This window comes from Nymphalis io, chromosome 29, assembly GCF_905147045.1.
Source record: "Nymphalis io chromosome 29, ilAglIoxx1.1, whole genome shotgun sequence".
Classification (NCBI taxonomy): domain Eukaryota; kingdom Metazoa; phylum Arthropoda; class Insecta; order Lepidoptera; family Nymphalidae; genus Nymphalis; species Nymphalis io.
The window spans coordinates 5,300,194-5,316,259 of NC_065916.1; the positions used below are offsets into that span (position 1 = coordinate 5,300,194).

The following is a 16,066-nucleotide window of genomic DNA, read 5'->3' on the forward strand; positions in this document are numbered from 1 at the left end:
TGCGCAGTTGGCTAATCTCTCTTGAGATTGGCCGCCTTGGCCGAAATCGGTCAGGAGGACATTATTTCTGTTATTACAATATATAATTATGATTTTTGATCATCAAATACTAAATTATTTAGAGAGATTCGTCTTTCATTGGCTAAGATTGATTATTGATGTGATGAAATGAAACTGATTGCTTATTTAACACTTACCGGTTTATATTTAATTATGTCAATATTAAAAATGAAATCAGATCAAAGAGAACCGCCGCGCCGATAAGATAAGCGCGGGCCCCCAGTCTCACATCCTGGAGGGCGTCACGTGGGACGAGGCCTCCAAGCTTGTAGGGGAGGACGCGGCCAACACGCACACTGGTGATCACGTGGTGAGTGATTAATTATTATTTTCAACTTAAATATTCTTCTCAATTAACAATAATAATTATAATAGTTATTATTCCTTAAGGAAAACTTATATGACATATTTATAACTAATCAAGTTTAATTTTTTCCTATAATAACAATATAGGCGATATTGTTATGACTAAATCTGTTTGTAATATATTCGTTGTTAACACGTATAAAAGCTTTGTTATATATATTCAAATCCCCAATAATTCAGGTGCTGATGGGAGCAGCCTCGAAGGGTATAATTCAGCGCGGCTACCAGCACAACGCGGCCGTGTACAGCGCGCCGTACGCGAGGAACCCCTTCGACCACGTGACCGACAACGAGATCGACGAGTACAGGCGCACCGTGGAGCGGAAGCAGAGACACGATTGTTAGTGTGGCTTTTTTATGATAATCCGGCTCGAAGGACCAATTTGCAACTTAATTTTTTTTTCACTTTACTGAGTGTTAATTCATATATATATATATATATATATATATATATCTCAGATATTGTTATAGAACACGACAGCTCGCATTTTACATAACGAAGTTCATAAGAAAATAATAAATTTTGAAACTAGCACAAACAACAACTGAAAATATTTTATGTTAAAAATCGTTGGAGATTGTTTAAATGTATGAAAACAAGCGCTGTTATCTAATGTATTCGTGTATATAATGCCTATGCAGTCTGTAACCGTACCGCGTGTTCGCAGACGATACGGACATGTCGGAGTCGGAGGCGGCGAGCGCGGCGCAGGTGACGTCACCCAACACCAACACCGCGCCCTCCGACACGGAGGAGGACTCCCGCGACGGTAGACGAGCATTGATACTATTTATTAACGATTATAATAATAATAATATCCCGGGACATTATTCACACACGGTCATCTGATCCCAAACTAAGCAGAGCTCGTACTATGGAAACCAGACAACTGATATACTACATTTTTTTAATATAAAATAGGAAGGCGGACGAGCATATGGGCAACCTGATGGTAAGTGGTCACCAACGCCCATACATATTGGCATTGTAAGAAATGTTAACCATCGATGACATCACAAATGCGTCACCAACCTTGGGAACTAAGATATTATGTCCCTTTGTGCCTGTAATTACACATATATACTACTTTTCTTTTGTAAATACATACTTATACAGATAATTACAGACATGTTCATGCGTACAAATGTCTGTCCTGGGTGGGAAACGAAGTATCTTATATAGATAATTACACCCAGACCCGGGACAAACAGACATGTTTATGTCGCACACAAATGTCTGTCCTGGGTGGGAATCGAACCCACAACCTTCGGCGTGAAACCACGCCAACCGGCCCGTCATCTATATATGTAAGAACCATTTTTGTTCCTACTGGCTGGGCTATGTCTCGCTTGGGTACAGCCGTCATGGTCAATATGGAAATATTATATTATATGAAATTGAATTAATTATAAAAAATGCTATAACCTTTTCAATTAAACATTTACAGAACAACGCGTGCTCCGGATAGAGACGAAGCAAGTACCAGTCCGCAGCCAACCGGAAGTCGTACTCAGTGATGGTGAGATTCACAAGTGTTACCATTTAAAAAAAAAATAAGCATTTTGGACCATCTCAGTCAATTTCGCATGTAACTAGATTTATCCATAACTAAATCACGGCTAAGATAATACCCAGCTCGTAACATTAGCCGGCTAAACTTTATTGTCAAATAAATATTAATGGAACTGCTTTTTTCAGTGGGTGGTACCCAGGTATTCTACCGCCATTGTATAGTGTTGTTGTGTTCCGGTTTTAAAGTGAACAACTTAGTTCCCAAAGTTGGTGGTGCATTGGTGTTGCAAGGAATGGTTTATATTCCTACAGCGCCAATGTCTATGGGCGGTGGTGACCATCTAATTACTTACTATATTATATAATAGTTCTTACACTAAATCTATTTTAGTTTAGTCGGCTAATATAGTGGTCGTATAAGCCGTAGTGAGTTTATAGTGTTTTCTTTATATTTATAACGATTGCGAGCGTTTGGATTTGATTTTATCCATTAGTATATAACTGTTAGGTATTTGACTGATAATACATATTTTAAAACAATTCCATATTTTAAAATTGGAATGTTATTTAACTGAAAAATTAAATGTAAAATTATTCAATATCCATGGCAACCCTAACAGTTTGTTATTCAGGGTTGTCACAAAAAATATATAAGATTATTTTTTGTTTTTTTTAATAATTTCATACATTTTTTGATTATTATTAGTCAAGTAATCTAAACATTGATTATCAGTAGTGACCCTCGCTTGACTGCATGTACATTTGTTCCCCTTAGTTGACACGACGGATTTCTTGGCTATGGAGCGAGAGCACGCGGACAGGACTAGAGGTTAGTTGTATATCGTGTAACGCTCGAACAGACATGCATCTTGTATATATATATATATATATATGTAACAATTAGATACATACTTGCAAATTTATTTGTATAGTTCATTCTTTATCTTATATAATAGTAACAGTACGCAAATTCGCCCATGTAACATTCTGTACCCGTTACAATTTTAATGTAAAAAAATTCCATTTATGTTACCGGGTAGTATTGTGGCGTGTTAAGAGCAGATGGCGCCACCGTCGCTCGAAACTACTGAGTGGGTGATTATAAATTTGCAAGTACGTGTTTTATATGTTATGTATTTAACCGCAAGGCATGTTATTTATGTGATTCAAAATTATATTTTATATGGTGTCACTAACGAGGAAGGATCTATACACACATGCGTTCGAAACGCGCGTTTTTGTTGCGTTGATATATATAATCGTAATTTCTAAGTTTTATTTAACGCGCGTTGGATACTTGTCGTGTGCATTGACCCTAAAACAACTAACAGTTAAAACAATTTTTTTTAACTACAATTTTAAACTACATTGAAATGTTTTTTTTTTTTTTTAATTTTTAAAACCGTTTCGATAAGATTCGAACCGAGATCCGAACCTGCTGTCCGATGACGAGGTATTCCTCGACTCGACGTCCTCTGTACCGTCCGGTACGTCGTCGGTACCGATCCAGGGTCCCGTGATAGTTCGCGCCCAGTACACCGCAGTACAGGGTAACGTCCGGCGAGGTGAGAATGGTCAAAGTGTGCCCGTACGGTCCATTTTCAATAGAATTCGTACAAAAGTTTGTTGATGATATTTTACGCGAGAGGTGGTGATATTTTTTTTTTGTTCTATAGATTTTAATATGGTTAGAAGTACCATTGGTTTTAAGATTTTAACACACGTACATACTTTTACTGGTGGTAGGGCTTTGTGCAAGCACGTCTGGGTAGGTACCACCCACTCATCAGATATTCTACCGCAAAACAGCAATACTTGATATTGTTGTGTTCCGGTTTGAAGGGTGAGTGAGCCAGTGTAATTACAGGCACAAGGGACATAAAATCTTAGTTCCCAAGGTTGGTGGCGCATTGGATATGTAAGCGATGGTTGACATTTCTTACAATGCCAATGTCTAAGAGCGTTGGTGACCACTTACCATCAGGTGGCCCATATGCTCGTCCGCCTTCCTATTCTATAAAAAAAAAAAATACTCACATACGTGTGGGTTTACAGCACAACTGCATACAAACACACTATATTCTTTAAAAGAACTTGTATACAACTAAACTATATACATTAACTTTAATGTCACTTTCAAAGTTCTAATAATAACTTCGCCGATATTCAAAAAGCATATTTTTCACGAATCAATGGATAATCAATACCATAGATTATAAATATCGACCAATGACGTCGTCTCAATAAAATTTAAGGTCACAGACGTTTATTTACCTTAAGTACTGTCATTGGAATCTTCTATAGCTTTTTATTGGTGAATTATAACTGGCAACATTTATTTTTAGCGTGTCATATGATAGTTTTTTTTTTTAATTCACACTTTTGTACAATTCTATTGATATTGGCTTATTAGTGCTTGTATGTCTGTGTGGGGTTTTGTTTTTGTAGGGCTTCATGTATCGTTTAATTATGAGTGAGTATGATTTGTGAGAGATGTTATGAAAAATTTGGGGGATGATATATCTTAAGATTGATAGGTTTATAGTATAAACTGTGTTGAAAGGTATTGTTTTTGAATTTATTTGGTGGATATCAAAATCAAAATTTACTTTATTCAAGTAAGCTCCTTAAAACGCTTGGCTTGTCATCAAAATGTGGATTTTATCAAGTATAATCAAGGCAGAAATCTTAGCAATGTATTTACGACTAATGTTGGGTTGTGTCTGTATAATTCATACATGACTGTTAGTTTAATTGCAGAACATACGGCACAGGGTTCGAATCCCGGCCCGGCCAAGTAATCTGTTAAGATTTATTCAGTAATAGACTAGTATTAAAGAATCGGAAAGCATACTGGTCTGATGACTGGTTTCTTTCCGGTGTCCGTGTCTGATTTCCGTCCCATCGGACTCGAGGATGATAGAATACTCTATGTAATTGAGAAGTTTCCGTGGAGTAAGACCGCCACGACCGATATCATCATTAATGAATAATCGTTCAATAAATAACAGATTTATCATAAAGAGAATAATAACTAGTTGTTTGTAAACTTTGAGTGATAAATAATATGGATGTAAGAGTGATTGAATGCGATATTTGTTTGTATGGAAATGTATTGTCGTCGCTAGCTTTGGTATTTTAATCTTTATGGCTTAGTAGGTAAGGTTCATTTCATTACGTTGGGTTTCATGTAGACGTTTGCGTCTCGTTGTGACGTTACGTCATCAGGCTTGCCATTGTCAACATCATTGATCGTTAAGTACGTTGTTTAGCTTATAGAAGAATTTCAGTTTCGGATCTCATCTTCATTTGTCTTTGTTAAAATGTGGTCTAAAAATCATTTTACATTTTATATATTCTCCTAATATCACTAACATTGGCTAACTAATTCTCCGCTAACAGGTACAAAGGTAAAAGAAGCTAACGTTGAAGTTTTGTCATCGTACAAGCGTTCCCTTCACCGATACCCGAGAAATCCCAATTTCGCTAATGTCAAACAAACATACGAACCAATAAAACATCCAAAGTGCAAAATCAGCCTTAATTCGAAATTAGTTGCAGCTAATGAAATAGTTTTGTATAATGCAGGTAATATCAGTAGTCGGTCCAGTTTATATTCTGTAACGTCTATAGAGTGGGATCAGTGTAAAATCGACTATCCTTTGCGCACGCGTTCCCTCCCAAGGCAGAGGAAAAGGGACATAGGTAGTTTATACAGAACCAGATCTCAGAACGGTTTTATTAATTCGTACATAAAAGATCCTGAACCAATCCACTATCACGTGCCCAGGTGTAATTCTTGCGGTACTATCGTTTGTTCTTACACGAGAGAGATAAAAGCTGAAACAAAAAATAAATACGGTTCTGCATATTTCTCAGCCGATAACATATCGCAAAAATGTATAGATGAAGTTGAGTTCAATGTTGTTAAAGTTGAAGAAACAGTTGTACCTGTTTATAAAGTAGATAAACGAACCGAATTCGTCGAAAGTCAAGAGTTTAATGAAGACGATTATCTGAGTGACGTCGGTAATATATTTTCATCTGATAACAAAGTTGAAGAAAGAGATGATACGTATATAGAAAACAATTACAATGAAATTGATATTAATGATGAAAAGAAACTCGAAATCAATGATGATTGTGATGTAAAAGAAGAAAACCTGTTTACAGCGAAATATGCAACCGTTGTCGATCAAAACGATCAACTAAATATAACCTTAGATTCAGCCGACGGCGAGTATCACAGTTTTACAGATGACATGGACTTTGCGGATGTTGATTACGAGAGTCCAGTCAAAGACCTGGTAGGTAAAGATATACGAGACTATTCGGTACCCATTGACCTGTACTGCGACGATTATACTAAGAAAGACGTGAGTCCGACGAAATCGCCTCAAAAACGAATGGATTTGATGAAATCGAATATTCTAGAACCAATTTTAGAAGAATCCAAGAGTTCATATGAGGATTCATGTCAAGATAAAATTGATAAGAGAGTGGATTGTTCGACAGAAAATTTAGTTGTTCGTGAAAAGCTAATTGAAACGATATATGAGCATGAGGGTTTCGTTCCAAATTCAAAAAGAAAATTAAGTACAGAAGAAGATAAAGAGATTTGTAGAAATGGAGATATTGATAAGCCCTTCATAAGGTGTTCGCAAACAGATCGATTCAGTTCTTTAAGTGCATCCAGCGGGAATAGAGTAAGTTTAGATTCAACGGCTGAATTCGAGAAGTACGAAGCAATAGCAGATATTATTTCAACTATTTTGAACAAAATCGACCTAAAAATTTTAGAATTCGAATCCTTTCAACTGGCTTGTTTACAATCTAGTTCTGAAAATTTGAAATTTAAAGACGAAGTGAATAATATTACCGAAAGTTTTTCAATCGCACATATTGTAAAGAAGATCGAATCGAATGTCATTTTTAGCGAGTCCACGTTAACTGTAACAAGTGATTTAGATATCAATCAGTCCAGTAGAGTAGTTGAAGCTATAATATACTTTATATTCGATACAGCATTTCATATTTGTAGAGGTAAAGAGAGACATCACATGACAAACGCTAGTAAGAAAGTGGTGACCGTTGTTGATTTTGAAGATATTATGTACACAACTTCAATGGAATGGTTGTACTTTAATAATTATTTACGTAAAGACTTTGAAGATACAGGAAAACACGAAAAAGATGTACAGACACATCCCACGAAAGGATTCGATAATGATATTTGTGATGTTGAGAATAACAATAATACAGGGACTGATTGTAAAAGCGTCATGCTTAATTTAAGTTTAAACAGTGATAACACAAGTAATGATCAGAATATTGCATTCATAGACAGTCGAGATACTTCGCTCACGTATTACGAAATGTGTATAGAGTTGAACGAATCGAAATCCAACGAAGCTATTGCTGATACTAACGAGATTGCAACAGAAATTTTAAAAAGACTTCTAGAAAGATCGTTTAGGATAAACGAATTTATCGAAAGCAGAAAATCTTTTAATGAAACGTATACGCTGGAAAGAGAAGAGATGAATATTGCGTTCGTTATTGACGACTTTTGCAGGTCATCATCTCCTCATCGAGATGTTTTCGACGCATGCACCGAATCACCTATCAAACACGTGACGGACTCGTTCACAGCTGATCTAAGCCTCTTATATGATAAAGACGACGCAATTTTAGGATCACCATTCGTAAAAAGGACAAATGTTCTCACGATGTCGCAAACAGCTCATAAAGGAGGTATAAAATATTGGGTCTCCTTCGACGATACAATACAAAGCGAGAGACGTTATACAAGGCTACCAAAGTTTGCAGATAATCAGACGCCTAGCTTTCTAGTAATCGATTTTGATGAACACGATAAAAAACTTAATAATGATATCGATTTTAATATAATCGATAAGATTAATCGAGAAACCGCAGACGAAACATTAATGACAGAATCATCTTCTGATTATAGTACTTGTGATTCTAAACTCATTTCTAGATTAGAAATAAGCGAACGTAAAGAATCGCTTAAATACAAAACTGGAGTGAATAAAAAGTTACATTCAACATGGCCGCCATACGAACATTCGTTGTATTATAGAATTATATCTAAATTTAAACTATCACAAAGCTTAGATCTCAGTTAAATATATATTACGAGTATAGGTAGGTAGGTTGAGAGGGATTTTTTGTTACAATAAATTGCGTGTTACCATATATTCGACTCATGCGCAGAATCTCCTTTCTTTGTGTGCATTGTGATTCCTCTAAAATTATAGTCATTTCGTAATTGAGAGAAAAAGCTACGTTATAAATAGCACGGTGGTATGTTTGTTGGTTTGTATGTAATATTGTTTTCATTTTATTATTTTTTGTTTATTTTTCGTAAGTATTGATTTCACGTCTGTTTTAAAATGTACTTTAAAGTTTTTAATGTTAATACTTTTTATATCTTTTCATTATTATTATTATTTAATTGAGATATGGTTTATTAAAGACCGGTAACTATATTTCAAAAACGATTAGTTTTACTAACCAATAGTTGAATTGAAATATATATATTTCATATATATACCTTACTATGCGATTCGTAAATAACAAGCCAATGGCAGCTTCTGAGTTACGCCTCGTAAACAATTCAACTATCCGTAAGCAAACGGTTCGTTTCTTGAATATGGTATTTGGTCAAAAATCTCATCTCTCTTAATAATAAGGTTTAATTACTAATATATCTCGTTTTAACATCATGTTATGGGAGCAGTGATTACGGGAAACACCCCCCCACCCCTTCCCTAAATACTTGATGCTTCTTAATATGATAATTTAACTAAAGAATTAAACACAGTTCTTTAAACTGAAGCACAAGTTATTATGGATAGGAGGGTGTCGATAAGAGCCAATTTAAAAAGTAATTAACAAGTTTTATTATAAAAATAATATATTGCATGAAATAATATATATTTTTATAATATATTGCATGAAATATGTAATATAAATTAATTTTTTTTGAGCGTGGTGGATGGCAACACTGATGAAATTTATGTATTGATATTTTCATATTCAGCTTACTTCCACAGCACTGATGTGGGCAGAGTTCAGCCTGTGCTTATACAAATGTATTTTTTACAGTAAATACAACGTGAAATATTTGTATTGGGCTTATGCAAACCAGCTTTATAATATTCTAACCCAACCTAACCTAACCATTCATTATTATAATCACAATTCATTGTCTGTTTTTATAAAAACTCAGTTATATATTTATCGCGTTTTATTTACTTAATTAAACTGCTCGTGTTGCCTGTGTAATAAAAAGTCGAAATATATTCATTTAATGTTCTTGTTTTGTGTTTCGCACGCTTGCTTGTGTTGCAATTATAAATAATAAATTAAAAGATATTTTAAATACTTTGTTTGATTTTCGAATGTTATGCTTTCCATTTGTAAATGTTTTCTGATTTATTTGCCTTGTATATTTAAAAAAAATGTAATTTAGTTTAAATTATTGTCTATTATGTATTTATTTTTTGCACAGATTATAAATGTTTTGTTGGAATCATTTGAATTGTGTGTGTGTGTATTGGTTTCTTGTTAAAAGTGCTAAATATTTAAATTTTAATATAATATGAAAAATACGATCAGTATACAAGTCTTTGAAAATTTCTTTCATACTGATCAGTAAGGTCAGGATAATTCATGTCCTGGTCCAAGAATTTGGAAAAAAGTTGTCCAAAATTTTCACGCGATGAGTTTAATTTGCACTAAAGTTAAAGCTCGTAAATGTCCTACTGCTGGGCTAATGGTTCATCTTAAGAAGGTTTGGAGCTTATTCCAACATGCTCTATTGCGTTGGATACATGGAGCAGAATCTTATAATATCATTCGTATTATCTAGGTAACTTCAAGGGCCGAGATAATATGGATGGCATAAATATACTGGTGGTAGGGCTTTGTGCAAGCTCGTCTGGTTAGGTACCACCCACTCATCAGATATTCTACCGCAAAATAGCAGTACTTGGTATTGTTGTGTTCTGGTTTGAAGGGTGAGTGAGCCAGTGTAATTACAGGCACAAGGGACATAACATCTTAGTTCCCAAGATTAGTGGCGCATTGGCGATGTAAGCAACGGTTAACATTTCTTGCAATGCCAATGTCTATGGGCGTTGGTGACCACTTACCATCGGGTGGCCCATTTGCCCATCCGCCTACCTATATTATACGTGGATCGTATATAGAACTGTTTCAAATCCGAGTACTTGAGTTTATTGTATTTGTTTTGTGCTCGGCGATGAACAGGCATCCTGACAGCTATAGGTACATCCAATAACTTTAGCCCAGCTTTTTTTTTTTTTTATAGAATAGGAAGGTGGACGAGCATATGGGCCACCTGATGGTAAGTGGTCACCAAACGCCCTTAGACTATGGGATTAGGCTATGGGATTTTGTTACTTACTTAACTACCGCACAAATCGTTTTCAACGTATGAACCGCAGGGACACTTATATTTTTTTTTTTTTGTATATGTGTATCAATTCGCTTTTATAGCACGGCAATGCTAGTCTTATTGTTATGGGCATAAAGATCGATTTCGGTCGCAATCATTTTGTCATACTGCATGTTCAGCTTTTGGTCGGTTTCGGAAAAGAAGCCTTGCGCTGATAACTGTTACGGGTGAGTTTTGTTTGCTTTGCATATTGTGTTTGTTATATATGTACATTTTATTATAGTGTTATTTTATATATATAGCATATAGAGAAAATGTAAATGATTGTTATGTAATGTATGTTATCATTTATGTAAGCTATCCTTATATTGCAATATTATATTATTTTGTGTTTTCAATCATTGGAAAATTTGTTAATATTTGATATTTATGAAATTTACAACGCACTGTTTGTTTCCATTAAATACAAATAATAATAATAATAATGTCCTTCAGACCGATTTCGGCCACGGTGGCCAATCTCAAGAGAGTTTAGCCAACTACGCAGGAGATATTATAGTGCAAAAGTGTGTGCGCAAACACGGGTGCACTCTCTATTCCCTAACTCTCATAATCCGATGGGACGGCAATCCGACACGACCGGAAAGAGTTCAAGCGCAGGTCGTGTTATGCAGTACAAACAGTTCTTGATTATTTTCTTGAATAAAATATATTTATCTATAATACAAAACTATCTCACTTATTCGCCATTTTTTCTATTCATGAAGACAATTGGTTTTATTCAAGACCTCGTAATCATAGATTAATCTCTCGACCAATGATATCGCGTCAATTCAAGGTTATTGTTGTTTATTTGTCTATGGTTGGAATAGAATTTCTTATTAATGACTAATAAATAACTTGGGTGATAGCTGATTATAAATGTTTCTATGTCGCTGCTTATATAGATATCATTTGGATATAGTAGTTGTAATGTTAATAAATAATTTAAATATTAATACATTTTATTTGCGTTCCAGGCGAACATACTGTCAACGGTGACCACTCCGACGCCCATCAGAGCACTTTCTCCCACAGCAGTAAAGAGGTAATTTTGTTTTTAATAATAGCAACACTAATCTACCCTCACAAGTTGAAACCTTGTCCTAGGAGCTAGGACCAGATTAGCTGAAGATTCTGAATTCTCAAAAGGAGGTATTGTTTGCCCAGCCGTGGGTAATATAGTTGACTTTTTATGCAGTTTGTCGGTTGTATAAATCTTGCTATATCATTAACCAGGGCTCACCGTCCAAGGAGGTATCGACGGAGGAGTCTCCCAAGAAGGATAAAAAGAAGAAAAAGGGTCTCCGGACGCCCTCCTTCCTCAAGAAGAAGAAGGAGAAGAAGAAGGACAAGTCCAGCACGCCCCAGCCCGCCTAGAGGTAACTACAGACGGCTCAGGGTTCATATTAATTCAATAAGTTCTTAAATATAATATATAAATGTAACAAAGATATGTATATAAGCCGAAAATAATTAATGTTTATATATTATTTTAATTACAAATGTACAAAATGTTTGTATGTCAAAATGTTTGTTTGTTCTTTTTTTTCACGCAGCAATGGATTCTATCCTTGTGGAAGCCGGAGTGACACGGGCTAATCAAATTAAAGTTGTCATAATGTTTTTTTTTTTTTTTCTTGTTCACAGATAAAACTCAGAAACAACACTGCCATCATGCTTTCAAAATAATTGTAATTTAAGGGTTCCAAATTTATCGCAATGATTACCGCTTTTTATTAAAAAGTTTCTGTAAAAATACGTTGAAAATGTTCGTGTGTAACCCACCTGTCGTTAAATGTTGCCACGTCACGGATAGATGGCGCTCGATGCCTCGCTTGAGCATCGCTCGGCTGAGCCAACACTCAGCTCTGAGCATTTAGTGTTAGGCTGTAGATTCAGACAAATTATTATTTATTCGAAGGTAAATTTTAAATGTAATGCTCTTTTTCTTATGACTTGCCAGACGTCTTATGAAACGTTGATATTTTTTAAATTTTGTTTTTATATTTTTCCGACTTGTTCGCGAGTTTTGAACGGAAATGTTGCATATAATAATTCGTTACGATATTAAAATTATTATTCAAATATGGCAACTATTTCCTAGGATTCAATGAATTTAAAACATTATTAACGATTAAAAAGTTTTTAATAAATACTAGAATATTGAGTGCTCAAGTTATTCTTATGATAGTATTTTTAACTGGCAACATTTTCGCTCAAAACACACGGACGGTGTTTGGTGCATTCTATACATATAATTGTATTTTTTATAATGGCATGTAATGCTTTCCATGTTAGGGCAAAGACCCGCGCCATTCGTGCTTTTATAATATAATTAAATTAAAATAACCGCTTACACGAAAAGCCCGCCAAAACTTTGAGCACAGATAACAACATGGCGGCTTTGTGTTCGGTAAATATTATTAAAAATGAAATATAATATATAGCACTATCGATGTAAACTTTAAGAATTTATCGGCTAGCCTACGTTTGTAGATTTTTTAAATTATTTTTTTTTCTTTCGAAATTGATGGGACGTAACCGCGGTGTATTCAACGTATGGCGGCAAAACAACCTTATGCAAATTTTCTCGCAAACTTACACAAAGATACCTCATTCCTGCCATATTAATTGAATATTCCGCCTTTTTGCAAACCGCCATTATGAATACACCCAATACCGTCTTATTAATAATATTGACAGAACAAAATTCTATATTAATGTCACAGGTAATAAAACGGTAGAGAAAATAAAATAAATACATTTTTTTTATTAATAAGACGGTAAAAATACACATTTATTATAGAAATAAGGCCCAGTTTTAATGAAATTTTATTTTTAATACTATTTTTTATTTTATTTTTTTTATTTAGGGCCTTATCAATTTGACATTACCTAGAGAGTGTCTAGAGTTGTTAAAATGACAAGTTGATTTTTTTATTGATACGTTAAATAGAATGTTTCGAACGACCGCGATATTTGCGACCTTTGTCTGTTCCAAGCATTCTGTATTAAAAAGATAATTTTTAAGAATGTATTTGTAATCTTTGAAATTATGACACCGGCATTCTATGCAACTTTTTGTGTATTTGTAATGAAATAAATTATTAGTTTTAACTTTGGGACTTTTTTTTCACCTCCGTCACAATGTTGCCAGATTATCTGGTTTAGTTTTAAGTTTTTAGCTTAAAAGAGTTTATTTGTAACATGTATTTTTTTATTTCTACAATATATGCTGTTTGAAAGTTTATTATGGACTTTCGTGTTTTATTTTAACCCGTTTTTTTACTTTTAAATAAAGAAATTGTTATTGTTTTTTTTTATAAAAAAATATTTATAAAATCAGTAATTGAAAACTCAATACTAAAATATAATCTGACGTTTATTTTTTGATTCTGTTGACAATTAAAAGAACATATTAACGACAGATTTATCAAGAAAATTATCGTGTGAAAATTTAACTGTTAAAATGATTTTTATTAATAAATTATAATATGAATAGACAATATGGAGGTTGCGGCCAATGTTTGGAAAGTTAAGGTAATGGCTACGTAATAAACATTTTTTACATACATTTCAGCACGCCTTAGTTACATGGCCTAGTGAAATGATACTTTTTTTTTCATTTAAAATAAGTATGCTGATTAGCAATTAAGCCACCTGGTGAGTGGAATTTACCCAGGTAGATGCTTGCGTAAAGCCTTGGGCTTAATAACAGATTGGACTAATAAGAGGTATTAGCTTTTTTTTGCAGTAGTTGACTGCGACACTCGTGCCTCGGAAAGCACGTATAGTAATTTGCTTCGGTTTGACGTACTATCGATATTAGATCGAAAGTGCATCACAATAGTGTAATACTAAGAGCCTTAGTAATAAATAATGCTTAGCGGTGATTGGTTTATGTTAATACAATGCTGTCTTTAGTGTCAAATCAATGATGATAGAAAAAGAGAAATTATACTACACTACACAAAAAGCCGAGATGGTCTAGTGTTAAGAATGCATGAATCTTAACCGATGATCGTAGGTTCAAGCCCGGGCAAGCACCACTGAATTTTCATGTGCTTAATTTATGATTATAATTCATCTCCTATTTGACGGTGAAGGAAATCGTGAGGAAACCTGCATGTGTCAAATTTCACTGAAATTCTGCCATATGTATATTCCACCAACCCGCATTGGAGCAGCGTGGTGGAAAAAGCTCCAAAAACCTTCTCCTCAAAAAGGGAGAGGAGGAGGCCTTAGCCCAGCAGTGGGACATTTACAGGCTGTTACTGTTTACTGTTTTACTTACACTACACTACGTTTATATGTAAGGCCGTATAATATATCCTACACATGTTATTGTGATTGATCGCTGAAATTCAGGACATTATTTTTATATTTTCAGATATTTAGACGAAAAAATAAAGAAGTAGATGATAAAAAAGAAGTAAATGAGAATGCAAACGGGACATGTAGCACGTGTCGCTACGTGAAATCTAAAACTTGCGGCAGTAAAGAAGACGGCTTAAGGTGCAAGAAATCTCCTCCCATACCTGATCATTCCTTCGAGGACTTTAAACAATCCCTCAGTAGAGATTGTTCTAGCTGTTGCGGCACCGTCCTTGAGTTTTTCAAGGAAGCCTTCAAAACCATTCAAGGGAACCCTAAGAGTAGGGTGTGCGATGTCCTCGGTGAAATGAGCGATTTGTTACTCTCAATCGCCAATGATTGTGTTCTGTTGTTGAGACGAATTATTCAATGTTTTTGTAGTAGTCTACGCTAAATTAAAGTATTTATAATTGTTTTTATTATTATTATTATTATTATTATTAAACAACTTTATTGCACACTCACAACGAAAAAAGAAAAGAAAAGATGTTTTTGTTCGTTTTATTGTAATTGTCAATTTAAACCGTCCTCCACAATTATTACATTATATTTTTCCCGAAACAAGCCAAGCTTTTATCGACAACAGAAGCGAAAGCTTTATCGTTAATATTATAAATATAAATAGTTCGAGCTCGCTTCTCTTATTTTTGAATCCACATTCCAGTATAATACTTTTACATACAATAAAATAACATACATATTATACACAATACATTTATTTATAATAACAGCTATTAAAGATTAATAGGTATACAAACCTAGTATACAAACAGGCTACGGTGGAAGTTCTGCTGCAGAGAAGATTAATAAAAGAAAATATAAAAAACTTCACACACACAGTAATTTGCGTCGTGCAGATCACCACGCATTCGGGCGTTGTGACGTCATGCTTGTTGACAAAACTTCAGTTTGTCTTTGGAACGTTTTAGTAAATTTTAATAAACCGTTCAAATATTTACACATTTTTGTTTTACTGGCTTATAATTTCGTAAGATAAGTGTTTAGGTATGTGATACTTACCTATGCTCGCAAATGCAAATATCATTATTATAACGAAATATCGTTACCAAAGCGCCATAGGTACACAGTGGAAATTCCCCGCCTACGTACGAAGCGCTTTGAGTATACATTCATCATTCGCACTGCGAAACTATGGAATGCTTTGCCTGAGTCCGTATTTCCCGATAGGTACAATGTTGGTGTCTTCAAATCCAGAGTAAACAGGTTTCTTATAGGCAAGCGTGCTACATCTTAGACCGTGTCGA

At 34.5% G+C, this 16,066-nt stretch overlaps 2 protein-coding genes across 6 annotated transcripts in view; both read left to right on the forward strand.

Annotated features, from left to right (window-relative positions):
• LOC126779465 (protein hu-li tai shao) overlaps positions 1–13,544 on the forward strand; it is a 77,852-nt gene extending 64,308 nt beyond the window's left edge. For 2 of the 5 annotated variants that reach the window (XM_050503454.1, XM_050503455.1), the window contains 9 exons: positions 239–370; positions 607–766; positions 1,095–1,196; positions 1,875–1,946; positions 2,715–2,768; positions 3,355–3,504; positions 11,405–11,472; positions 11,664–11,806; positions 12,075–13,544. In XM_050503454.1, the coding sequence (XP_050359411.1) occupies positions 239–370; positions 607–766; positions 1,095–1,196; positions 1,875–1,946; positions 2,715–2,768; positions 3,355–3,504; positions 11,405–11,472; positions 11,664–11,804 (879 nt within the window). In that variant the 3' untranslated portion in view covers positions 11,805–11,806; positions 12,075–13,544. The remainder of the gene's footprint in view (positions 1–238; positions 371–606; positions 767–1,094; positions 1,197–1,874; positions 1,947–2,714; positions 2,769–3,354; positions 3,505–11,404; positions 11,473–11,663; positions 11,807–12,074) is intronic. The other 3 variants (XM_050503457.1, XM_050503458.1, XM_050503456.1) reach the window with 2 other exon arrangements.
• Positions 13,545–13,839: 295 nt separating this feature from the next.
• Positions 13,840–15,216, forward strand: LOC126779675 (uncharacterized). Its single transcript, XM_050503835.1, has 2 exons — positions 13,840–13,967; positions 14,818–15,216. Exons 1-2 carry the CDS (start codon positions 13,935–13,937, stop codon positions 15,193–15,195), a joined length of 411 nt encoding a protein of 136 aa, XP_050359792.1. The 5' UTR covers positions 13,840–13,934; the 3' UTR covers positions 15,196–15,216.
• The last annotated feature ends 850 nt before the right edge of the window (positions 15,217–16,066 follow it).

Coding starts and splice junctions, on each gene's coding strand:
- LOC126779675 (XM_050503835.1), top strand. CDS start 13,935: ATGGAGGTTGCGGCCAATGTTTGGAAAGTTAAG. Junction 13,968..14,817: donor CCAATGTTTGGAAAGTTAAG/GTAATGGCTACG, acceptor TTATATTTTCAG/ATATTTAGACGAAAAAATAA.